The 25,456-nt window shown below is 40.2% G+C and overlaps 8 protein-coding genes across 8 annotated transcripts; 4 read left to right on the forward strand and 4 right to left on the reverse strand.

The window, feature by feature from the left end:
• Nucleotides 1–884: 884 nt before the first annotated feature.
• On the forward strand, nucleotides 885–3,371 carry I206_101268 (uncharacterized protein; the record flags this gene model as incomplete). The annotated part of the gene is made up of 2 exons (XM_019151839.1): nucleotides 885–2,186; nucleotides 2,295–3,371. The coding sequence occupies 2 exons, from the start codon at nucleotides 885–887 to the stop codon at nucleotides 3,369–3,371; spliced, it is 2,379 nt and encodes a 792-aa protein (XP_019013977.1).
• Nucleotides 3,372–4,248: 877 nt separating this feature from the next.
• Nucleotides 4,249–6,802, forward strand: I206_101269 (malate synthase A; the record flags this gene model as incomplete). The annotated part of the gene is made up of 11 exons (XM_019151838.1): nucleotides 4,249–4,419; nucleotides 4,495–4,589; nucleotides 4,724–4,809; nucleotides 4,908–4,971; nucleotides 5,043–5,114; nucleotides 5,197–5,547; nucleotides 5,688–5,801; nucleotides 5,869–6,073; nucleotides 6,179–6,282; nucleotides 6,363–6,426; nucleotides 6,500–6,802. The coding sequence occupies 11 exons, from the start codon at nucleotides 4,249–4,251 to the stop codon at nucleotides 6,800–6,802; spliced, it is 1,629 nt and encodes a 542-aa protein (XP_019013976.1).
• Nucleotides 6,803–7,047: 245 nt separating this feature from the next.
• On the reverse strand, nucleotides 7,048–8,113 carry I206_101270 (uncharacterized protein; the record flags this gene model as incomplete). Its single annotated transcript, XM_019151837.1, has 3 exons — nucleotides 7,048–7,135; nucleotides 7,451–7,598; nucleotides 7,792–8,113. The coding sequence occupies 3 exons, from the start codon at nucleotides 8,111–8,113 to the stop codon at nucleotides 7,048–7,050; spliced, it is 558 nt and encodes a 185-aa protein (XP_019013975.1).
• Nucleotides 8,114–8,638: 525 nt separating this feature from the next.
• I206_101271 (uncharacterized protein) lies at nucleotides 8,639–10,486 on the forward strand (the record flags this gene model as incomplete). Its single annotated transcript, XM_019151836.1, has 3 exons — nucleotides 8,639–9,145; nucleotides 9,217–10,303; nucleotides 10,425–10,486. 3 exons carry the CDS (start codon nucleotides 8,639–8,641, stop codon nucleotides 10,484–10,486), a joined length of 1,656 nt encoding a protein of 551 aa, XP_019013974.1.
• Nucleotides 10,487–11,040: 554 nt separating this feature from the next.
• On the reverse strand, nucleotides 11,041–17,401 carry I206_101272 (uncharacterized protein; the record flags this gene model as incomplete). The annotated part of the gene is made up of 3 exons (XM_019151835.1): nucleotides 11,041–12,248; nucleotides 12,307–14,484; nucleotides 14,548–17,401. The coding sequence occupies 3 exons, from the start codon at nucleotides 17,399–17,401 to the stop codon at nucleotides 11,041–11,043; spliced, it is 6,240 nt and encodes a 2,079-aa protein (XP_019013973.1).
• Nucleotides 17,402–18,356: 955 nt separating this feature from the next.
• On the forward strand, nucleotides 18,357–18,935 carry I206_101273 (uncharacterized protein; the record flags this gene model as incomplete). The annotated part of the gene is made up of 3 exons (XM_070202357.1): nucleotides 18,357–18,399; nucleotides 18,588–18,748; nucleotides 18,903–18,935. The coding sequence occupies 3 exons, from the start codon at nucleotides 18,357–18,359 to the stop codon at nucleotides 18,933–18,935; spliced, it is 237 nt and encodes a 78-aa protein (XP_070058458.1).
• Nucleotides 18,936–19,135: 200 nt separating this feature from the next.
• On the reverse strand, nucleotides 19,136–19,777 carry I206_101274 (uncharacterized protein; the record flags this gene model as incomplete). The annotated part of the gene is made up of 4 exons (XM_019151834.1): nucleotides 19,136–19,225; nucleotides 19,306–19,331; nucleotides 19,435–19,520; nucleotides 19,647–19,777. 4 exons carry the CDS (start codon nucleotides 19,775–19,777, stop codon nucleotides 19,136–19,138), a joined length of 333 nt encoding a protein of 110 aa, XP_019013972.1.
• An 807-nt stretch (nucleotides 19,778–20,584) lies between these two features.
• On the reverse strand, nucleotides 20,585–25,343 carry I206_101275 (uncharacterized protein; the record flags this gene model as incomplete). Its single annotated transcript, XM_019151833.1, has 14 exons — nucleotides 20,585–20,696; nucleotides 20,771–21,596; nucleotides 21,660–21,751; nucleotides 21,816–21,890; nucleotides 21,954–22,018; nucleotides 22,074–22,163; nucleotides 22,220–22,243; nucleotides 22,298–22,747; nucleotides 22,800–22,922; nucleotides 22,984–23,203; nucleotides 23,292–23,646; nucleotides 23,735–24,075; nucleotides 24,155–24,507; nucleotides 24,567–25,343. The coding sequence occupies 14 exons, from the start codon at nucleotides 25,341–25,343 to the stop codon at nucleotides 20,585–20,587; spliced, it is 3,903 nt and encodes a 1,300-aa protein (XP_019013971.1).
• Between the last annotated feature and the right edge of the window lie 113 nt (nucleotides 25,344–25,456).

Raw genomic sequence — 25,456 nt, forward strand, 5'->3', positions numbered from 1 at the left:
TTGGCGATAATCGCGATTGACGTAAAAAAGAACAAACGATTCATTCAATCTTACATTCATTCAATCAATCAACTCCACTTTGCATCGCATACTTACATTTCACCGCTTGTATAACGATTTCCCTTCAGAAGAAGAATATGATAATATAGCAAAATACACCTGTACCTGCAGATAGCTGAAGGGTACTCGTTGTCAGAGGTATTGAAATAGAAATAGATCGGGTTTTCGGGGTTCAAGTAAGTTATCAATTGAATCTTTCAATCTTCATAATCCTTTAATCAGTCCCTATCGTCATTTGCCCCTTATTCCGTTTATTCAATCTCCATTTGATTGATAAAGATTAAGCGTTGTTGTCCTTTCATCTACTGCATCATCAAAAAGGACATTGCGGCGTTACCCCGCGTCTGCGTCTTATGTGTACTGTTGACCTCTTCATCGCATCTACACGTTCATCATCTCCACACACAACTCATCTGATTAGATTATCTACCTCATTATACTCATTTCCATTCCTCCTCTTATTCGGCTCATCGGTCATCCGACCTTCGCCATTTCACTTTCACTCTAACTTTGGTCGATCTTTACCTTACCACCTATACACTTCGCTTAGATCCCCTGATCTTGTTTCACCTTCCTTTGACGACTCATCACACCACTTCATAGCAGTACATCAGACTCGTGACGAGACAAACACTGAACTATTCTGTTCTTGTTATCAGTCTAGCTCGTCAAACGGTCTAATTCTGATTGTCGATGCCCATGATTCTTCGCAAATCGCCAAAAAGAGACCGATCTTAACCTGAAGTCCAAAACCTACTACAAGACTCTCGATTTACCTGCTTCGCACTTACCCACTTCATCCCCTCATCAATCACACTCGCACGATGTCACAAAGACGAAGTGCCCCTCGATCGCCAATACCGCGTTATACGCCTCCAGCATCCCCTTTCCTCTCGCATCAAACAATCACTTTCTTAGCATCTTGGCGAGGTCAATTACTGGTATGTACGGTAGTTTTGGTATTAGGTGCAATATATTTCTTCCTTAGGCCACCGATTGATCAATGGCACCGAAAGCGTAAGGAAGCACTATCTAGAAGGAGGGAATTGGAATTGATGAAAATGTCCGAAAAGGAGGATTCGACCGAAGAGAAGGATGATGCATCACCAAAAGTGGCAACGTTAAGGGATAAGAGCAAAGAGAAAACCAAGAAAGAAGGTAGAAGAAGGATAAATTCACATTTGAGACCTCCTACCGATTCTACTACTGGTAATTCAGTCGAGGACTCAATTTCTCCTACAATCGCTTCCAGACCTAGTACATCTCCCACTAAAAGTAAAAGAACTTTGTCCGATCATCACACCAATTCGACGCCGCCTTCTTCTGCAAAATTGCAAAAGGCGACCAACGCAGCCAAGACCCAATCACAATCTATAGCTACTCCCACGAGAAATCGTCCACCACCACCTATAATCGTTCCGAAAGCTTGTCCAAGTATTACGTCCAAACCAATCGATCCTTGGAACATCCCATTACCCCCTTCTCCTCTGGCCGGACCGTCTCGACTTGCTCCTGCTCCAGTAGTCGGATCAGGGGTGGAAGATGTATCGGATGATGCGTCAATATCGGCTGAAGGAGAAGGAAGTGTAAAAGAGGATGAAGATAAACCGAAGAATAAGAAATCTGAGGGATTCTCTATTTATCCTGAAGATGGCTATTTGTCTCAACTAATGAACAGTAGTAAGAAGAAGAAAAAGAAGAATGTCAAGTCTGGGACTGCTTCTGCCGATCAACGTGCTTTGAAGGGTGTAAGCAATGAAGCCTCACTACCAGGAAAGAACGGTTCCGTGGTTGATGAAGTGTTCGAGATTAATGGAGACGGTTCAGAACGATTGCCCAATGGTGGCGCTATCCAAAGACACAGACACACGAGAACATCATCTATCGCGCTTCTTCCACATCTCAACGTCACTCAGCTCAGAGAAATAGTAGAACAAAGAGATGAAACGATCGATCAATTGAGAGCGGAAATTGGGATGGCCAAAGCTGAAGAATCTAAGGCGAAGGAAGACGCAGTGCGCGCTAGGATGGGAGAAGAGAGGATCAGAGGTGACATGGAGAGATCTAAGAGGGGCCGAAGTGAATCGATTGGACAGGGTCATCTTGGCGGCAGAAGAGAGGCTGAAGTAGGTTTTCGCCTTTTTCTGTTATCCTGCCAATCTTTTGGTCTTACTGATCGACAGAAATCCGCCGTTGTGATGTGAAGTTGCTGATCACTCTCTATTCTCGTTCAGCTCCAGTCACGCCTTGCTCAAATGCAACAGCTCTATTCCACCGCATTGAACCGATTGTCAACTTGCGAGAACGCTCTTCGTGATTCCGGAATAATGCTTCCTCCTTTACCTTCACCTATCCCCATGCACATGCCGCACTCTCCCCTTCCACCTATGCCGAATTCGCCTTATGTATCTAGTGCCGGACGTAATACACCAATAATGGGAGGTTTCATACCGTACCCCTCTCCAGGCATGTATCCTTCGCCAATGCTTCATCCTAATCCTCACTACCCACATAACCATCATTCACCAAATCCATATCGAAGAACCAGCTCTTTCACAAATGGCCACTCCCCTGTACCGGTTCTCAGTCCGGGAATCATCATCGGTAACGGGAATGGTAATGGGGTGGAGGAGATAAATGGATTGTACCCTATGGATATTGGAAGTTCAACTATGCCTATAGGATTAGGTCATCCAGTCTCAAATGGGGAATTTGACGAAGATAGAGAAAGAAGAAGACAAAGTATTCAAAGTTCGGTATTGAAGAGAAAATTTCCACAAATGACAACAGTTGAAGATAGTGCAAATCTTCACGAGAATAATCAAGGAAATGCAAATGATTCAACCGGAACTTCGGAAAGTGCCCAAGATGATGAATCAATATCAAATCAAAGTGCTATTGATAGTAATACTGGTATACATTCTGGATCTGCAAGTCCAAAATCAAGATCGTCGATCGGGAATGGACATGTCAACGTTGTGTTAGATTCTGAAAGGGGTAATTTATATTATAATTCTGAAAATATTGATAGTCTCATTTCAAATGAACACAATCAAGTAGAAGAAGAACCAGAAGATGTTGTTGAAGAAAGAGAAAATACTAATCATACTTCAACATTTCAACCTATTTTTGCATCTCTTTCTCATACACCTGAACAAATTGAAGAATTGCGTAAAATTAATAATGTAAGAGAAAGAGGTAGAAGTGTAAGTAGTTTAAGTAGTGCAGGAAGAGGAATGGGAGCTGGTTTAGGAAATGGTGGTTTATTAACTCCTAGTCCAAGTAAAAGTCCTATACCTTTAAGAGGCTAAAAGAACTTGCAATATCCCCAGAAGAGAAGGGTAGTTGGGGAGAGAGAATGAAAACCGCAAAAGACCAAAATTCTGATTCATCAATTCCAATGGACAATATGAAATTGGACACAATTTCTCATAATTTCTTTTCTGAATTTGTTATACATTACAGCATGAATCAAGATACATACATGTATTGAATACATAATTCGGTGCAATCAGCTGGTAATTACAATCGAGTTTTTTGATTTGTTCATTCCCCGTTTTCATTCGCTTGATTGACTTAGCTCAAATTGAAACTTTGATCAAATACCAAATTTCTCTTTGCTTCTAAGGATCAGCTACAAGTCATACATCACATTACATAGCATTACATATCATAACATGACACAATGAACATGTGTTCAAGGAAGGATTCCGAGTAAATCCGTATTAAAATGAATGAAATTATTAAATGATATAACCGGTTATTTGATTATTTAATTGATTAACCGGAACAAAATTACGGTTATTGTGTTTTATGAGTAACAAGTTGAACTTCTTATCAGCCCGTATCATTTTCACTCACTTATTTCGCATGACGGTATATAAAATCTAATTTCCAACTTCGATTTTTTGCTCATTCTAATTAAATTGTCTATTTGGAATTGGAATTTAAAAGATATTAACGGATCTCCGTGAAATTCATTCTACTCTCAGTTTGACTCGTAATAAAGATATATAAACAGATTTAAATTAACATTCGAAACGTTCAAACATAAGATCATCAATATTTATATATAAAGCTCAAATTCAATCTTTCAGATTGTATAATAAACATCCAAAAGGAGTTATTGTATTCGAGTGATAATTAATTAATATCGTTTCCCATTTCCCAAACAAAAAAAAACACAAAATGACTTCATTTTCAAAAGAAATTCATTTCACTTCATCAATTCCATCTGAAGCTAAACATATTTTAACAAAAGAATCAATTAATTTTTTAACTATTTTACATCGTACTTTTGATTCAAGAAGACAAGAATTATTAGAAAATAGAAAAAAAGTACAAATTGAATTAGATCAAGTAAGTTTTCATTTCATTTTATTTTTCAAGAAAGTGAAAAAAGCTTACTTTCTTTAAAAATGAATTGACCAAAAGGGTAAACCACTTACTTTCTTATCTGAAACTAAAGAAATAAGAGATTCTCCAGGATGGTCATGTGCTCCTCCTGCACCAGGATTAGAAGATCGAAGGTGAGTTGAATTCAGCTTTTTGAGAAATTCGATTAATCTTATTCTAATGAATATACATCTTGCTCCTCTTCTTCATCATGTCACCTCTACCTTCTCTCACCACCTCTTTGTTAACACGGCTGTAACTATATCAGGGTCGAAATCACTGGTCCAACAGACAGAAAGATGGTTATCAATGCTTTAAATTCCGGAGCGAAGACTTTCATGGCTGATTTTGAAGGTGGGTACTTGCTTTTCTCCCTGCTCAGATTGCAGTTGGGTCTGTAACTACGTATGATTACGAAGAATTATCAAGCTGACCTTCGGCCTTCTCACCAGACTCTAACTCGCCTACTTGGTCAAATATGGTGTTAGGTCAAGTTAACCTCTATGATGCTATCAGGTAGGCGCACTCTCTCACACCTACTTTCAGGTAGGATACGAAAGCTGATCGCTGGCTGTTACCCACCTTAGACGACAAATTGACTTTGAGACAAATGGCAAACAATACAAGCTTTCCGAAAAACCTGCTGTCCTCCTTGTCCGGTAAGTCTACATTGGTCTTTCAACTCGCAAATTGCCTACAAGGCATATGAAAACCTGCATGCTAACGCATGTTCCGATTTAGACCAAGAGGTTGGCATCTTCCTGAGCCTCGACTCCTTATTGACGGTAAACCAATTTCAGGATCATTATTTGATTTTGGTTTATATTTCTTCAATAATGCCGCAGAATTAATCAAGAGGGGTTCTGGACCGTATTTCTATTTACCAAAAATGGAACATCACTTGGAAGCTAGATTATGGAATGACGTCTTTTCCCTCGCTACATCACATTTGGGGCTTCCTCAAGGTATCATTAGAGGTACTGTTCTTATTGAAACTTTACCTGCTGCTTTCCAAATGGAAGAAATACTCTATGAGCTCAGAGAGCATTCCAGTGGTTTGAATTGTGGTCGATGGGACTATATCTTCAGTTTGTGAGTACAGTTTTACTCCAATTCTCTGGAGTGGGAATTTCCTGTCCTATAGCAGGAAACAGCCTGCTCGTGAAAGACAAGAAACCATCTCGACTGAAAAAGCGTACTCCCAGCTAATATCAAAATAATGTTAAATTCAGCATCAAGAAACAACGAGCACGCAAAGAATGTGTCTTCCCTGATCGAACGGATGTTACCATGACTGTGCCTTTCATGGACGCATACGTCAGGCTGCTAATCCAAACATGTCACAAGTGGGTCAAATATCATGCTGCTTTCGGTTTTTATCGATCAAGATACTAATCATCTTTGACCGGATAGACGAAAGGTCGCAGCTATGGGCGGAATGTCAGCTCAAATCCCTATCAAAAATGACAACGAGGCGAACAACAGAGCTATGGCTAAGGTCCGAGCCGATAAAGAAAGAGAAGTTAAAGCTGGACATGATGGAACCTGGGTCGCTCATCCTGCTTTGATAAAAATTGCTTTGGAAGTCTTTGATGAGCATATGAAGGGACCAAACCAAGTAGGTTAATGAGTCCAATCACACTAATCAGGAAACTTCAGGGTTCACTGGGACTCAAGTCTCGGGAAATTAAGCTGTTTGCTTACGATTTATTGATATTACCAGTACCATGTCAGAAGAGAAGACGTTACTGTCACTGATAAGCAAATTGCCGACCCTTCTGTACCTGGTAAAATCACCGAGAAAGGTGTTAGGGATAACGTATCTGCGTGAGTGATCGCGAGGTCATTAATCGGATGGGAGCATCATTGCATGAATACTGATCTTGGAATTCTACCGCATACCGTAGGGCGTTGTCTTACTGTGCCGCTTGGATTTCTGGTAATGGATGCGTACCCATCAATTACCTGATGGTATGTTGTTTTGACTCATTAGCCGATTTGCAAACGAGTTATAAGCTGATACGAAGTATTTTTCGGAATTTAGGAGGATGCAGCTACAGCAGAAATTGCAAGAGTCCAATTATGGCAATGGGTAAAATACGGTTCAAAAACAGATAATGGCGTTGCAATCACTCCTTCATATTTACAAAGTATTTTCTCAGAAGAAGCATCAAAAGTTTCAAAATTACCTGGAATTGATCCTTCTCATGTTAAAATTGCAAGTGAATATATGGCTTCTCAAATTAAAGCTCAATGGCCTAGTGATTTCCTTACTTCTGATCTTTTAATTCATTTAGAAGGTGTTGGAGTTGTTGGTGGATCAAGTACTGGAAAAAGTAGTTTATGAATAATGGAAAATCAATCGAGATTTACTATTTTGGTTCCTGGAGAAAATGATGTAGAAGCGATTTGAAAACTTTGTATAAATAATAATTAGTTAATTTTAGTAGTATGCAAATATGTCAATTAAATGTTAATATAATTAGTACGAGTATACTCAGTAATGGGGTTTGAGAATTAGGAATTATTGTGAAAAAAAATACATAATAATACAAATACAATAAAATGGGTTTTGAATTGTATAATAAAATTTCATTCACCATCTAACATTATAGCTAAAAATTCATCTAAATTTATTTCACCATCTTGATCTAAATCAAATTCATCTATCATAGCTTGTCTGTTTTTAGAGAAAAAAAATTTGATACATATTGGTAGGAAAAGGTTTTGAAAATATTGAAATTGGGTTTTCAATTTTTATAGTCGATTCGAAGTATAATGTAATTGGAACATCTATAAATCAGTAATTACATTCTCGATTTAAAATAAAAATATTTTTAATTCAAAATTAATTAAAAGTAATATTATCTTAATTATAATATTCATGTATGAAATGAAATGAAATGAAATTGAATTTCTCAAATTCTATTTTGATCATTTAATTTTTGATTGATAACAATAAATAAAAAATAATACAAGATAAATTCAAACTTACAATTCTTCTTCACCTAAATTTTCACCTAATTCCCTTGCTACTCTTTTTAAATTTTTTAAACTTATTCTACCTGTTCTATCATCATCAAATAATTCAAATGCTCTTCTTAATTCAGTTTCAGGATTTCTTGATAAAATCTTTTCAGTCACTAAAAATAAAAAAGAAATAAAAATAAAAATATTAAGCTTTATTCCTATTTACTGCAAAAAACGAAATGAAGAATCTTTATGAAGTTTAATCAATTAAAAAGTCGAGAAAAACAAAAAAAAAAAGATTTAAAATCCAACTTCGAAATAAATTCCACAAAAAAATGATAAAAAAAAAAAAAAAAAAAAACTCACTAATTCTTTCAAAAGAATTAAAATCCATTAAACCATCTTCACCTCCAAAATCTTTTAATAATTTCATAATTTCTGATTTTTTTAAATCAAATCCTAATGCTCTCATTGAAACTTTTAATTCATGATAATCAATTGCACCATCTTTATCTAAATCAAATAATTCAAATGCTTCTTTAATTTCACCTTTTTGATCTTCTGTTAAATTATTTATTCGATTATTGTTATTATTATTATTTGAATGTATTTGATTTGAACTAGTTGTTGTTATTTGATTTGTACCACCTGGAGGACGACGAGGTTTTGGTTTTGTATAATGGGACATAATAGGATGTGGAGTTTGTATTGAAGGGGTCTTCGCTGCTTGCACTAATTTTTGATATGTTCTTGTATCCTGCAATTATGTCATGCGCTAATAATTATATGCCTATGCCTACGATGAAAGAATAGATCAACAAATTCGCCTTGATATAATGTTGATGTTCTTTCGACGCGTATCAAATTAACATCTCTTAATATCATAAGGACAAACGCGTAATTCACATGCATACCACGAGCTAAACTACTTACCAGTACTAGGTGTTTCAGAATGGGCTTCTGTCATTTACGTAACTGAAATGTACACCTCCACTTGAAATTAGTCTAAATGGACCGCGCATGATTTTGATATTTCGGTTAAAAACGAAGTGAATTAGTGAAATGAACCCTCGTTCCTCAATGGACCTAAGTTGAACTTTTGAAACTGGATGTTGTGGTCAAGCTCATATCAACAAACAACTTAACCTTGAGATATTCAAGTACATCAAATCAATTCCTAGTGATATTCGATGTGGTCGAACAGTCTGAAAGGATGACTTCCCGAACAGACTTTTTCTCTTCATTACGACATAAGCGAATTCTCTCATCTTCTAAACGAGTTCCACCTTCGAACACATCATACACATTGGATAACTGGATAGATATAGACGATCATGGAAATGGAAATTTACTCAATGTGAATAATGATAGCAGCAATGCATCATATCAACCACAACCTTCTACATCTAGCTTGGTCAGTACAAGTGCAAGTCATGCCAATACTGCAAGAGTACAGTATGAAAGCGTCAAGATGAATGATGAGAATGACCAGTCAAGCTTATATCAACAGAGAAATTTCAGCGGGAGTAGGTTGAAGAGAAAGAGTTTACAGTTACTAAAGATGGTAGAGCGAAAAACTTCCAATTCGTTGAATGTAAAGTGGGATAAAGAGGATGATTTACGGAAATCAATCAGGCATCCAACTTTGAATGGAGAATATGGAGAGAACAGAGAATCGAAAGATTACACTAGAGGTAGCAATGATCATCAATCTTCCAATGTGAGTCAAGCTTCTCACGAATATATCATAAGAAGCTTTTCCTGCTTTCATCTAAGCTGAAACTTCACCAGTGCCCTACAAACTCCTCGCCACCACACACACCACCTTCCCCTACCTTGACCACACCCAACTTACCTGCGGAGCCATATGTCAGCGAGCCAGACAAGAGGTCTTACGATCACCATCTCGAGTATGAGTTTCATACGCATCATCGTATCACACCTGAACATCTACATTCCAAATCCCTAACTCCTATACCGACCTGCCTGACCTCAATGGATACACCAGAATACCCATCATTTATTGGAGATTCCGATTCATCAGGACGTCGTACCACTCTTAAACCACATAGAATGAAAGTACCTCAGAATTCTCCTAATGACAGTCCATTAGCCTCGCTCGGATTATCAAATAAGTCAAGGTCATTCCAAGATGTTTACGTTGCAAAACAAGCCAAAAAGTCAAGGACGACTTTCGAAGATTTGGTTAATTTACCTCTCCCTCAACCGAACGGTCAACCCAGTCGATATGTATCTTACTTTGATCATACTCCTAATCCAAACGATTACGAAAAGACTTCGACACTTGCCAACGAATTCGATGTGATCAACACGGATATCATTCTTGGTATCAACAAAATACATATAGAAGATCAAAATCCATCTGATCCTAGAAATTTCGAATCTTCTTCAGCTTTAGAAGCATTATGGGAATACGGATCAACTTCTTCATCATCTTCATCCAAATCTTCTTTAAGTCCAATTTCTAAACAAAGAGAAATAGAAATTGAATTAGATTTAGAAATTGATTTAAATGATTATCCATTCCCACCTGAATTATCAAATTTATCAACTGAAAGATCTTTAACACAAACTTTTAAAAAATTTGAAAATCATAATCCTAAATCACATCTGAACAAAATATCTTCTTCCAATTCTACTACTTTCACACATATGGAAAATGAAATTAAACCTAATCCAATAATTGATTTTCAAATTTCTTCACCTTTAAGTGAAACTTTTTCTCTTGAAGATGATGAGGAAGAAGAAGAAGAAGAAGAACCACAAATTAAATCAGTAATAACTTTTAAAATACCTTTAAAATTTGAAAAACCTAAAGCACAAGAAAGACATAAAGATAAAAAATCAAATTTATCAAGTGAGTTTGAAATTTTTTGAATTTTTTTTTGAATTTTCCGATATACATATCCTTTGAGGTGATCATGGTGATTATATCATATCGATAAATCTTTACTAATTCATCAATTCATTATAAATAGTTGATTCTCCTTTCACTGAATTATACCAAATTTCTAATCCTGATAAGATCCAACATCCTTAAGAAATTCCGTTCCGGCAGAAAGCTCTTTTATCTATCTCCGTATTTTACATTCGAATTACATTGTTCATATAGGTACAAAGTCAATCTGTAGTAGACCTGTTATACAAAATCATCCTCACATGTCAAAAATTGTATTTAATCATCATGTAAAATGCATATTCGTTACATACGTTTTATTCTTATCGCTGCATTCCTTGTGTCAAGTAATACGGGTGACCGGATAGGCAGTCAGCCCTCTCAATTCCCTTGCAGGGATACTGTACACATCGGATCGCCATCATACATTCTTTCAGACTGGCAAGCGGTGAACTGTGAAAGCCTGGTCAACATGAAACGGAGATACATTAGATAATTTGCTACAAGCTACACGCACAGGAACTAAACATACAATGTCACACAAAAAGACTACAAACTACGAACACAATCATAATCAATCATCTGATTTAAGTTACTCAAGCCATTTCAGAAATCACAAAAATCGGCTATAAACCTTCGAAGCGCTATGCACTGAACATGGACTACACTATATCATTTTTCATACCTATCTTCACAAATTAATTTCTAAAAGGTTTCTTAATTTTATCCCACAGTCTTTCTAATATCTTCTTTCTCGTGTCGAAAGGTTCAGGTAAATGTTGATGAACAGGTTGATTTCCATTTGGCGAAATAGTTCTGATACTAGATTCGTCATGTATCGAGGGCTGAGGAGCTACCAATCCATCTTGCCTCGATTGTTGCAGTATACCCATAGATCTATCTTCTTGTATTCCGATTCGTTCGCCTTGGTATGTTTCGCTTGGAATTGCGTGCTCTGAATCGATAACAACGTGAGCGATCCAGCTTGGCTCCTCACTGAAATCTTTCGAAATTGCTCCCAATGACACACCACTCCCAACCATCTCTTCCAGCATTTGTCGACGATTTGTAAAGCCCTCTTCTGTACCTCCAGGCGGTATATGCTTGGTGATGTGGGGTAAAGCCGAAATAGGGGTATTTGGGCCTGTATCGTCAATGGATTGTTGATTTACCGCAGATCGAGATAACACATCATGCTCAGGCAAGGATGCCCCTGAAGGTCTAACTTGGTCGGTTCGAACCGATTCGGGTACAATGGATCGCAGAGGATCGTTAGCCAGCGCCGTATTACCGAATCTGCTTGTAATCATGTGGGGATTTTGCTCATCGTGATGCAATGTTCCCTCCGGTGTCCAATAGGATAAGATGTGTGGGTGACCTTGAGCTGATGGATATAAAGCATAAGGGACGCCCATATCCTCCACCCATTTTTGAAGTCTGGAGGAAAATACATTTGGATTCGGACCGGCCTGATTGAGTATTTCGTCGTTTAACCATCCCGCCAGACTACCTGGACCTTCAGTCATCAAACTTTTTGATTGAGGCGCACGACTTTGAAATGGTTGATCGAAGGGGCTTAAATCTACCGCCTGACCTAGAGAACTCATTTGGGTGATGATTTGGCTCAATGGAGATCCGCTGAGGTCGCTCGAACGTCGATGCATATGAACGGGTGATCCCTCTTCAGTGATGCTTGACCAGTGAACCGGACGCGAAGGCCTACTCGAAAGGTTATCTCTGGCCTCGTGACCTGAAGGCCGCTTGTTGATTGGAGGATGGATGAGTGGACCCCAGGAGAAAAGGGGGATGGTGTTATCGCTCCCTGCTGAGACTGCTGAGCCTGTAGGACTCGGTGATCTAGGTGGAATACAATTTATGAAGCGAGAGGGAAGAATATGACTCTTCTCTATGATTACTGTTTCATGTCAGCTAGGAAGATACCATTCGTTTCGGGGTATGCTTACCTGGTGACCGTCGATCCTGAAAAGGGGAGAAAGCGAAGATGCTCTCCGTATCAGAGAATGATGATCTCCAACCTTTCTTCTCTATGTCCGGACCGTACCTCAGATTTTCCTCGAGAACGGCCCTACCTATCGACCATTCTGGCCTGAGTACCACTGGTGCGATATTCTGAGCCGGCGTCCCATGATTGATATAATGGGTGCTGGGGAGAGAGTACACAGGACGGTCTACATCTCTGATCTTCGCCTCAAGCGGCTTCTGTTCGGGATCAGTGACTCTAGCGCCGCCGGTTCCGAGCCCACTAATTAACATCCCCTCATCAGATCGTCCAGACATAGGTAAGCGTGGTACAGCAGGAAGATTCGCATTATCGGGGCTCATTGGACCTGTTCCAGGGGTATTGGCGTCTTGGCCGAAGGTCTTACCACTTACACCAGATTTCGCCGGCGATGGATCCTGACCAATCGAGGCGGAGTCTGGTGGTGTACTCAGATGATCATGGCTATGTGATGAAGCGTCGACAGAGCTTTCGAGTTGGTATCCGCCAAGGATCTGCCCACTTGAAGTGCTTTCGACTTGAGCATGATCGAGGGAGTAAAATGGAGTCTTCGATGGTGGCAAAGATCCGGACTCCAGCCGAGAAGTTTCAACGTTTGGTGGATACACAGTCTGTTTCTCTGATGGTACAGAAGGAATAGTCGGCTCGGGTATACCTTGACCAGTCTGAGGGGTGGTTGAAGTACCGCTCGGTACGAAAAGATATTGGCTTCGATCTTCTGACTCCCTTACAGGACCATAGATGGATGCGCTGGTATCGATGGGATCTGCGAGAGCTTCTTCTCGATCGAAATCAAATCTTCGTCTGCGAACCTGGGCTTGGCCTTGATGTCCTGGACCCTCCACTGAATCCTTCATGCCAGAATCAATACCAAGACAGGGACATAGACTTTCTAGTAACATCATAGGTGTGAACTCCTGATTACCAGTATTCTGTCTGGGATCTCTCAGGCAGGTGTGTTTGATGGGTCGACCAGGGACGGATTCAGATCGTCTTCTTCTTGACCAACGACTTGCTGAGCGAGATGGTTTGTTGCATGTAACCTGTCTCGTCGTTCGGCTTGGGTCATTCGACAATTCTACCGATTCACCTTCCATTGCTCTTCTCGGTTGAAGCGATGGAGTGTTTGGATGTGAGTGACTATGCTTTTGTCCCATAACACTTCGCCATCGATTGCGCCATAGAGCTTTACTGCTTTTCGCTCCAACGGGATGAGCCGGACCTTCAGCAGTATTTGGCGTAGACCTAATTTGATCTCCTTTCTTGGTAGATCGCTCAGCGGACGTTGGGGTCGGGCTCCCCAGATCCAGCATCGGTAAAACCGGTGAGCAGATCGAAGCTTCTTTGACTGTATGTGGAGTGTCTGTTGAGGAGCGCGTTGCTTGGTCCTTTGCCTCACAGCTTAGATGGTATCCCTTGTTCTCATCTCGTGGATTAGTTGCGACGGTGACGTTAGGCTCCTTGATGATCTGCAGTGGATGAAGGACTGGCTCCGGTGAGCAACGTGTCTTGGGCGAAGGTGGTAACTCGCTTCTCTGAAGAGATCCTTTGTAAGGAGATCTTACATGAGTTGAGAATTCTCGTGCAGTGTCAACCTTTCCGGGATACTCACTTGCTGGCGACGAACGCGAAGTACCTGATGGGACTGCACCTGACTGCTGCGTTTCTGCTTGACTATGATGAGTGACTGTCATCAATGATTGAAGTGGCGGAGAAGGTGTTGCCGAGCTGACGATCGCCTGGACGTACTCAGAATTAAGGCTGTCAGCATGCGATTGAGGCTTGTATTTGCGCTTGATGACTTTATGGATGAGTTTGCTGAGCTTTCTGATAATCCGTTCATACCATTCAGGTCGCGGGGCCGGAAGTAGGAAGTGTGGTATACCTGACTGTTCTGGCGAGCTCGGTGATTTTGTTGCAGGGTGGAGAAGAAAAGGTACAGGTGTAGGTGCGTTGGGTGGATCCGAAGTCTGTAGATCATCGGCCGCACATCTGAGTACCTTGAAGAACCTGCTTGTACTGGCAGGTGATGTAAATGAGTGGAAATCACGATTTGAAGATTTCTCTCGCCATTGCACCCCACCGAAGTCATGGGCCGCAAGTATATCAGCTTGAGTACCAGCTGTGGCAATCAAGGCGAGGCATCAGCGACAACCAAAGGTCACATAGGCTGAATCGAGCTCACAGATGTCTGTAATTATATCTGAAGACCCTACGTACCTTCTAGAGCCATGCAAGTTGATACAAGCCGCGCTTTCATCATTTTCTTCTCTACTCTGCGTTGAGATGTATCGAGTTCGCTTCATATACCAATTACAGAACAGATTAGAGTATGGGCTGCCACCACGCAGATTCAGGTGACCGGGAACCACAAAGCTGGAGTCATCTTTCGCCATAGTTATATCCTGAACTTCCGCTGCAGCTTCTCTACCATGTAAATCGCGATGATCAGACAACGGAAGCGGATAGTCGTATGCCTGAGAGGAATCGCTTGGTCTTCCGTCCAGCCCAATGGTAGGAGGACTTGTCAACAAGTCGAGACGCTGGGCCATGTAACGAGCGGGATCATCAGAAAATCTTTCAACGTACGTGGATTCTGCTGAGGTTGGTGCAGTGTAGTCATTTGGAGTGACCAGACCAGGGGTTGGCAGCTGGGAACCCCCGCTTGGCAGGAAGGTGTCATATACAGCAGGTGTATAAAGGACATCGGAGGGAAGTCCTTGTACCGTTGTTTCTGCGAGGGGTGGTCGCACAAGGCCATGCCCTGATCGTGGTTCAGGATCGCCGGTCGGGAAGCCTGACAGATTCGAATTGATGGCTACATCAATTTGAGAGGCCAGTGCAAATTGGCCAGCCGCAGGGAGCGTGGTTGGTGGCGCCGGAGCTGCAGGTCGTGCGGAGTTCTGCCAACTGCTCGAAGGATTGTTTTCCGCATATTGAACCCCCATCAATATGGCTCTTTGAGCCATGTCAATGGATGCAGCACCAGGGACAGGTCGATTGAGATATTCAAAAGTCGGCTTACGATCCATTTCCCTGGTGATAGTGAAAGAAGAGGGTGGTTGGTCGAGCGAAGCAGGGTCTTGTTGGTTCAGCTTCTGCCCCGATACGTTCCAGGGCGGCAATCCGGGTAGACCTCCGACGGCTGTTTGAGGTGCCGACCCAGGATGATTTGTAGTGGCTTGGTTCCCAACTTGTCCACCTACCTCGAAAGGCCATGTGGCGCCAGGATCGGCCAGTAACGCCCCAATCGTGGCCGGCTCCGGCATTGATTGTCTTGTTTCGTGTTGGAAAGATTGCTGAGCAGCGCCGCCATCACGTTTATAATTGAATTGCGTGTCCAGTAGTGTTAGCGCATTTTGGGGTGGAGGCACGGGATCAGTGTTTAAAGTAGACTGGTCATGCGGTGGTATCATGGTCGTATTGATGTTGCTGGGCAATTCTTGATCGTACCCTTGACTAGAGCGGTTCCCTTGAATGGTTTTTTGATGATGGACCTGAGATGCGGGGATATAAGCTTGACTTTGGAGCGAAGGTTGAGTATTGTCATGTTGGTGACTTACAAAGCTTGGGGCCATTGAATTCATGGTGATCGGCTGAGTTTGATTCGGACCGTGATGAGAGAAGTCTTGTGCAACGGCATTACGACCATAAAATATGTCTGCTGGACCCGCGGGGTCCACTTGAGGTAAAGGTTGAACATAATGGTAATCCAAACTAAGAGGTGGAGGAGGCGGCGGGTAATTGCTGCTCGTTCCAGCTTCCTGAGGAAATAGTTGAGCGAGGTTGCTCGCAGCAGCACCATGATTGAAGGGCTGAGTAGCTATTGCCTGAAAATTATATTGAAGAAAAGGATGAGCGGCTGAATCATATTGGCCAGAAGCAGGAACGAGATGAGGGTCGGCCCTGATCAGTTGAGTCGGGTAAGGTCTGAAACGTCGTGTTGAGCCGTCCTGAACATCAGAGCGAATCACGAATTCATTTCGATCATTCACTTGAGACTGATTGTAAGCTGGCCGAGTGATGTTCGGAGGGATGTTACTAGCATTGCGATTTCTTTGGGGATTGGTAGTGCGATTAGTAATGTCTTGCAGAGGATCATCGTAATGTTTGGGACCAAGGGTTTGTCGAGTAATATCTTGTAGGATGTTACCATGATTGAAGTTGTTGCTTCGGGCACCAAGAGGTTGTTGAGCAGTATCTTGCAGAATATCACCAGTGTCAGGATTGTTTTGGGAAATGGGATCTGCTGTGACCGCCCCATGCTGCCGAATAAAATTCAAGACTGCTGGAGCTAAGTTTTGTGAGATCGATGGATCAATCATTCCAGGTTCACTTGGCGTAACTTGCATGTGGCTACTTTGGTAATGACGAGCCGGTTGATCCGTGTGTTCATACGAGTGCGGAGAATCTTCAACCCCATCAAGCCGATCGCTACTTGGGGAGGAACCGCTAGTTAAGTCGAAGTCTGATGAATCGAAGAGATCGACAAGTGAGCTTGAGTTTTCCCACATACGTTCCCAACTTTCTCGTAGGGGGGTTGAAAGTTCAGAAGTGTGTACAGACTGAACCGGAAGCGTGGCATCATTGTTAGGCCTATCCTGAGGTGTGAGACCGGCGGTGGGAGGATGCGGATCTGGACCTTCTGCAGCTTCACGCAGTTGGGGAAGAGTACCGAATTGCTGGTTACTGTTGGCCGTATGAAGCATAGTAGTGGAGGAAGATTCCTGTTGACCTTGACCTTGATCCGTTAACCTCATACTGGTAGTATCCACTACAGCTGACTGCCCCTCCGCTTGCGGGATGTTTGGGTCCGTTAACCTGTCTGACGAAAAAGTGGGTGAATGTCGGATTGGACGTCTTCTACCTAAACCTACTGCGGATCGTGTAACACGATCTGACGGAATAGATGGTGGATTGTGAACTGAACGTCTTCTGCCTAATCGTGTTGCGGATGATGTGGGACGATCTGAATGGGCTCTAGGGTGAGAGACCGAGCGAGACCGACGAGATGGATCAGGACGTGGTCGGGGTACCATCTTGACCTCAATCAGGTTGATTACGTAGAACGTTCGATACGGCAAGGAAGTCGACGAGATTAGTGGAAGTATAAAAGGACGGCTTATATACAAATCAGAACAAGAGTGAGGTAGGGCGATGTAGGATGTGATTGAGTATATTAGTCTTGATGCAATAAGGAGTGTGCTGAGGATTGTGTCAACAAGGGAGAAGGAAGTGGAAGAATAGACGGAAGGTGAGTGGGGAATCGAGATTGAGGAGATAGAGAAGAGAAAGAAGAGGACGAATGATGAGATTTGAGCTGAAGATAAATGACATCGCGTAGACGAATAGATGAGGTCAGTCCTAGTGTGGTGTGAATGAGTGATTGTTTCCCCCAAGTAGATTATCATTCAACTTCACATTAGCCCATGACGAATGTCTCACTTTCATTTCATACTCGTCAGCTTGACTCGACAGTGTCATGATGTTGACTCTGTATTGCTGTATCTGTTGTCTGAAGGGCTTAAGTTGGTAGTATTGACGAAAACATGTCAAGCCAACTGGGCGAACTACATTGCATGGTGCCATTCGATTTCATAACGATCTTCATTAGAATCAAAGCGATTAAGTAAAATTGGGCTTTCAAGTGATCAGTCTATATAGTCTTCAAGTCAATTATTGTGCTGATATACTCACCTACTTGTCTCGTTCAAGTCAAGAATCATCATGCATGGCTTGTTCTTCGAATTGTGATATGCATATCTTGCTTGAATACGAATTAAGCGACTGAGAGTATGATGTTGTGAAGGATAAATGGAGTACCTAAATAGATTCTTCTCTCTTCGCTGTTTTGACTTTTTCCGAGGTCCTATCGTCTTCGATAAAACCATTCTTTACATCATTGGGTTAAAACTACATTAATCACAATCATAAGTCTCACAGCACTGCGTATCGTTCTTTCAGCAACCAGTCACAAGGAAAGAGAAGGGTAAAATGCCATCGGGAAATTTTAGATTCAAAGTTCGGCCAAGGAAAGGTTAGTCGTTATCTTTCAATAATCTCAAATCATCTTCAAAATCGCTAACTTCGTCCTAATTTTAAACTACAATTCTGATTCATATAACCATTTCATCTCTTTCTCATATCAAATCCCACATGATCCGATCTCACATCCATCTGTCTACCGATACATTCTTCATACCTCTGCACAACTTACAACATCAGATCAAATCGTCGTACCTTGCGCACCAGAATTATCAACACTATTAGCATGTTTCGCAACTACAGGAGATTTAAGACATACAACGACATGTGCAGAATCAGCAAAAGCTTTACAAGCTTGTATGAGTAATAGACATGCTACTGGTGGAAAAGGAAAGAGTTCGGTGAGTTGATTTATCAATCTGGCCGAGTCATTCGAGATTTAGATACTTTGACTCTTTGTCATGAATATGGTGTAACAAGAAAAATCTAGAGAGAAATCAATGTTCCTATTCGCGATCTTAGGTAAAGCTAACTATTTTTTATTTTTTTTTCCAGATCAACCACTTATTAGGCAAGATAAGACGATAATCACAAAGTCAATCTCAAATTTCAAATTAGACGTCAAATCTAACGTTTGTATCACCATTATCATTGTATACCTATGCATCAATATATCATTCAATCAATTCGTGTATACATCGTCATTTTCCAAACCTTACAAATTTAAAGGATTATATCAAACTTCAAACCTGAGTATAATGACCTCCATCGGAGCGATAATTCAGAGTTTAGTGGGATTTCTTATCACCTCCTAAAGCTTGTGCTACTTCAGTAGTAAATAATACAACTTGATTTTGATTTTTAGTATCATTATAACTCTATTCAATATTAAATATAAATTCAGTAAAATTTCCAAAACTTGCTTTAAAATCTCAAAAAAGAAAAAAAAAATACTCACACAGAAAGCTGAAATATAATCTGCGGCTATTAAAAAAAAAAAAAATTAACTTATAATTAACAAATATATAATCAAATTTTACTAAAATCAAAATCAAAATCAAAATTATAAAATTTAAAATTTACTTACTTTTATTTCTTACATTAGTATAAGAAGTAATATGAATTAATCCATCTTTATTATCATCTTTAAAATGATCACAAACTCCTTTAAATCTATTATAATTTAAAAAAATACTTTTTAGTTAATCATTCCAAAAAAAAAAAACCTTTCAATGTAGGGATGATAAATTTATAAAAAATACGGGTAAGAAGATTTTGAAGGAAAGTTTTTGAACTTACGCTAAAGCATAAATTTGATTATCCGAAATACAAGTAGGTCTTAAAATATCAATTCTATCACTTGAAGCTAATACATCTTTTCCTAAAAAAATAAATAGAGTAAGAGTAGAAATGAATAACTTATTAAACATTATGAAAAAGATTATTTAATTGATTTAAAAATATGTTAATTTAATTCTTTTCAAAAAATGTTATATTGTTAAATTATCAAAGTATGATTATTTTCAATATACTCGTACTCTTTATATATATTCCAGTAATTCAACCTTACTAAGCATAATACACTCTTGAAATCTACATTGACCAATTGATGCCTCATGTAAATCAAAGGAAATCATCATCACCGAAAACCTCTTTTGTTCAACGTATTACAAACACAGCCTCGAATTATTCACTAAACAAGAAAAACCACTTGAAGCTCCACAAATAGACGTATCATTTTATCCGTTCCATTGTTTCTTTTGGTATGTTAAGCAGATCAAATACCAACGTGTCCGTTGACCTCATACCACACACTACACAATCATTCATAGTTAATCGATAAAGGGTCAGTCAATTAATCTTTTGTTTTAGACTAAAATATAAAGTAGCTAAAACGGCGGTGACCGAATTTCACTTTTGATGATCTTTCAAATTGCACCGCTCAGCTGGCGGCTATTTACACACCGAGCTTGCGATCACGATCACCTTTTATACTGCACAGCTATCTTAATGATCTGATCACAATTATAGACCAATATGATGCACACCAAGAATGAAAGAAATACCAAGTGAACACACGAAAAAATTCTCATATGCATTATTGTCCATTTCTATTGATCATACTTATAAACTCGAAACTAACTGAATGAATATTGTTATTAACTAAAATACAGATGCTATGAATATGTAAAAAATCGATTATGTTATCTATTCTATTCTTTGGCTTATAGATCTGCCTACGATTCACTCAAGATCTTATCTATATTTTCATTTAACCATCCTGCTCTACTTTGTAAATCAGCATTAGGGAAAAGTGTATAAACAGTTTCTCTAGTTTGTCTTTTTGTTCTATTATATTCAATCAAAATTAACTTTAATATCATTACTGCTCAAATTTTGAAAATAGATAGATGAAAACTTACACATTCATTAAATCCTGTTTATTTAACCAAGCTTTCAATTTATTTAATATTTCTTCATCTTCAATTTCTTCTGATTCCCTTTCATCTATAACTAATCCACCTAATGGATCTCTTTCTTTTCCTAGTTGATTGGTAGTAGTAGCTAAAGAATAAGAAGACATTCTAGATTGATTCATTTGCTGGTGTTGTTGTTGTTGTTGGGGTAAATTCATATTTGACATTATCGTATTTCTAGGTGCACCCATACCCATCATTCCCATTCCCATATTCATATTCATATTTCCACCATATTGAGATCCCGTATGAAGTGGTGACATGTGACCTTGTTGCATTGGATTCATTCCTATTGGACCCATAGGTCCCATCATTCCCATTTGAGGAATACCTCCCATTATCGGATTGATCATACCTTGTTGAGGAGGATAAAAGCTACCTCTCATCGAACCATTATCCATAAAGCTTCCTCCCGTAAACATCGGATTCATAGGTCCTGGTTGTCCAGCAGAATCGAAATTCACATTAGATCCATTACCCCACATTGACATTCCAGCCATACTTTGAACTCTATCTCTAGGGGTGAAACCTGCTCGCAACGAAGGGTTTGATTCGGCATGACGTAAATTCCGGGAAGAATGTTGAGGGCCGAGCGGTGATGAATCTCGCCAATAATCTGCCCCCGGTGGTAATTCTGATGTGGAAGAGTGGAATGAGGGTGCTCTGTTGGATATGGGGTATGGGTGAAGGTTTCGGGAGATTGATGTATGTGTAGTTACTCTTGATTTTTCGGAATGTAATGAGGCGGTCTCCCATGCATTGGCTTCGTACTCTGCAAGCAAGTACGGTTAGCTTGTGTGTGACAAGATTCACTTTTTCAGAACCCGATACTTACCTTTAAACGTTCTGTATGGGATCATACCCTCGTTGAAAGGTTCGTCATCCTCGTACACAACCGTCTTCTGGTTACCCTCTCCCACCACCTTACTACAATACATCGTCGTATCAGCTTTGGTCTTTCAGATCAAGAAAAGTTGAGCAGGAAGCTCACCGAGTATTACCCCAACTAAAGTCGTCCATCGACCAGAAGGAATATAACGGAAGGAAGACGGAATAGATCGGGAAGCTGCGGATAAGATGGTGGCAGGTTAGCACTTTTCGGACCACAAACAGGTTGACTTCCACTCACGCAGCGATATACACTATCATCCATCCAACTAACATGAATTCTCGCTTCAGGATGAAGATTAAAGCCTAATTTTATCTCGATTGTCAGCTGAGACCCAAATCCAAGAAGGCGACAGCTCACCTGTAGTCCATAAACCGCACCAATCATAGCTAACGATATGACGGGAACAGCCGCGGCGTGTGTCGATACAACAACGATCAGGTAAACAAGCTAAGTGCATACTTGAAATCAGCGTTGTTTTCGACCCGGACAGTAGGCTAGCTCACATAAACACATGTAGCAGGTAAGATCTATTTCACAAAGTTTTAGCTTGGATCTCGATCTAAATCGAATGACGGACTCACAATGGTACCCAACAAGTCTAGGAAAACGATCCATCTCATACTAAAGAGACAGAACCCACACATTTCAGGCAAGAAAAGTAATTCGGCCAAATTGTGGATCGTCGAATTGATCCATCTTCTTCTTTGGGAAAGTAAGACATTCCATTTTGAAGGAGCCACCGTATGAGCAATTGCATCAGGTGTAAATTTCATTTTAAAAGTTGGAAAATGCTTCATCATTAAAGTGGTCAAGTATCGATCTTCACCCAAAGAGAATAGGTTCTTTTTATGTAAAGTATCGACATTAGGTTCGGCATATTCATCTATAACTATCGAGGAAATAATGACTGGTCGACCTTTATCTGCTGTTCTGATTCGATAGACTGAAAAACAACCTGGTAAACATGTTACGGATCCAAAAAGGGATTCGAAGGCTTTTGTCAAGTGATGGGAGATATAGTATTCGTAGACCTAAAACAACGTCAGCTTTGCAATTCATTTGAGAATCGTATTGGTAGCTGACTTGGATCATAGTGGTCAAAGACTCCTTTTCATTGGCAACTTTAGTTTCTCCGCAAATACCTATGATCTGTTGATCGTCCGATGTACAAGAAATCAATCGATTGAGGGAATCTGGGGTAACAGTCTGGGAAAAATCAGTCAGTCTATCGGCTTGACAAGTATGCAATTTTTCAGAAGAAGCTCACCGTATCCGCATCCACCTGGAATATATACTCGTAGAAAGCAGGATCAATCCCGATGACATTCCGCATTTGATGATATATTTCCAATTCCAATGGTGACATAGGCGCTTCAAAATGAACCCTGTTGAGATATTGCATGAGGAGCACTTGTGAATCTCGTTTACCCCTGTTACCTGGTTTGGAAGTCTCCGAAGGTTTGCCAACTTTCACAACGACAACGTATCTTCGGAAGCCAAACCGAGTCAGCTTGAGCTGTTGCAAATATCCTTATGCAACGGATTGATCCAAGAAGGAAGAGGCCATAAACTCACGGCACGACGTGTCCCTCAAATTCATATAAGCCACTGTAGACCTTCCCATAGTTCAACTGCTTCGACCCTTCTCCAATCGATTTGAATAGAAGTGGTTCCGGATCAAGTTTGGGATCTACACCTAGAAGGTCTAACACAATTCGAGGGGTAGGACGGTTGTTTCCAGATCCAATGATATTACCATCACAGATTATGAAAATCAACTTCCTCTTATCGTCGTACTTGAGCGCAGCTAGTGAATCGATCGTTTTCTTTAGGGATTCTTCACCTTCAGTATAACAAGGAACCTGGCAAATGACGAACTTGTCAAGCAATTCAGGTTGTCTCTTCGAACCAAGCTGTAATGCCGCCAAGACTAGATCAAGTATGATGTCAACTTATTAGTATCGTCTTACCAATGATCAGAGTTGCCGGGTGGGATTATGCCTAAAGATGGTACTTACACTTCGCCCCGATAGTGACCATAATGATAATACTGAAAGCTAATAACAAATAATTCTGAACCAAACATTTAGCTTCTTTACGGAAATCCATTTGACCAACGTAAAAGGCATTATCGAGACATTTCAAATTATTAGCCACATCGTCGCTTGACATCTTAGCTAAAATTTCATTCATAGCTTTGGTTATATCCTGTCCGGCGGAACTTTGAAAAAGACCAGTGATATCTTCATTTAGAAAGCTGTAATTTGGGAGATCCGTTCCGCTCGATCCCGAATAATACTGAACCGTGTATAAATAATCAGATAAGTCGTATAATTTTTTGTTATATATCGCCCATTGTCTATGTGATATCAAGCAAAATATCAGGTTATTGCTCTCAAAGATGTCATGATGTTAGGATGTGGTGAAGGCCCGCTTACTTTGAATCGCTATTCGCGCCATTTTCAATAGTTGCTTTATCAAAAACATAACTTCCCTTGTAATATTGCTCCAGATCCGGCATTAATCGATTGGTGTACCAATCATCGTCGTCAAGCTTTGTACCCGTTATAGTCTGCTGACTACCACTTGTATGAACGGCGTAAGCCACGATCGGTGTAAAATTCGCTTTCATGAGTGCCAGATCTTCGTTGGTCACTAAATTAGGACAAGCGAGAGTCATTGGCATGGGGAAGTAATTGGTAAGATCTTGTCCAGCGAACTCAAGCATAACATCTGCTGATGTTGTATAGCCTGAAAAATCGGAATGTTGCCCTTTATAGAATTTGGTGAACTATTTGGAAAAAGGAATCATTATTAGGGAACTCATGATTGGAAAGGAAATTGACTCACATCATACACCTTTCCTGCAATTGCTGCCATATAATCATCTTCTCCTTGATGAGTAGCTAATTCACTCGTATTCCATGCTTTGTCACTATTTGGACATAATAACTTCCCAAAAACGATAATGTAAAATAATACAATACCACAAGAAAGCATAATCATTATGAAAATTGCTAATTTTTCTCTCCATGCCATTCTAACATCTTGCCTTTTCAATCCACCTAATTTGATTAATAGAAAACTTGGAACCCACCAAGTTAATGACCAAGTTATACGAATCCACCATCTTCTAGCTCTAGTAGTAGCAATAACTTCAGTTGAATGAATCTTCCTACTTCCTTTCTTTTCTTTAACTATCATTTCACCTTCTTCCATTTCTTGATCATATAATTTAGATTTAGATTCCACACCATCATAATTATCTGGATCTATTTTATCATATGCTGACCATACAGTGGAAGCATTTGGATCTGGTGAATCTTCGTATCCCACATTATGTCCTGGACCTGAAGGTGGGAGATATGATTGATTCTGATACGATCGTCTTCGATCAGAAGGTTGATAAGGATATGGAGCAGTTTGTTGAGGTTGGAATTGATCAGGATAAGCTGAAGGAGAATGCAAAGGTGATGATATACCTTGACGAAGTGGTTGATTTTGGTCACCTTGTTCTTCTTCTACATCATACTGAGCTGGTGATGCTCGATTCTCTTCTAGATGGGAATATCGATGACTTGGAGGTGAATCTCTATAATCTCCCGATGAGTTAGGCCGATGCGACATGTCGTCAATTCCGATCGAATGGGTGCGATGTCGAATCAAGTTCGGATGATGTGACTGTTAGATTGAAACTGTTCGTTATACAGATACAGTAAAGAAAGGAAAATGCGAGTGGT

Source organism: Kwoniella pini, chromosome 1 (assembly GCF_000512605.2).
Source record: "Kwoniella pini CBS 10737 chromosome 1, complete sequence".
NCBI lineage: Eukaryota > Fungi > Basidiomycota > Tremellomycetes > Tremellales > Cryptococcaceae > Kwoniella > Kwoniella pini.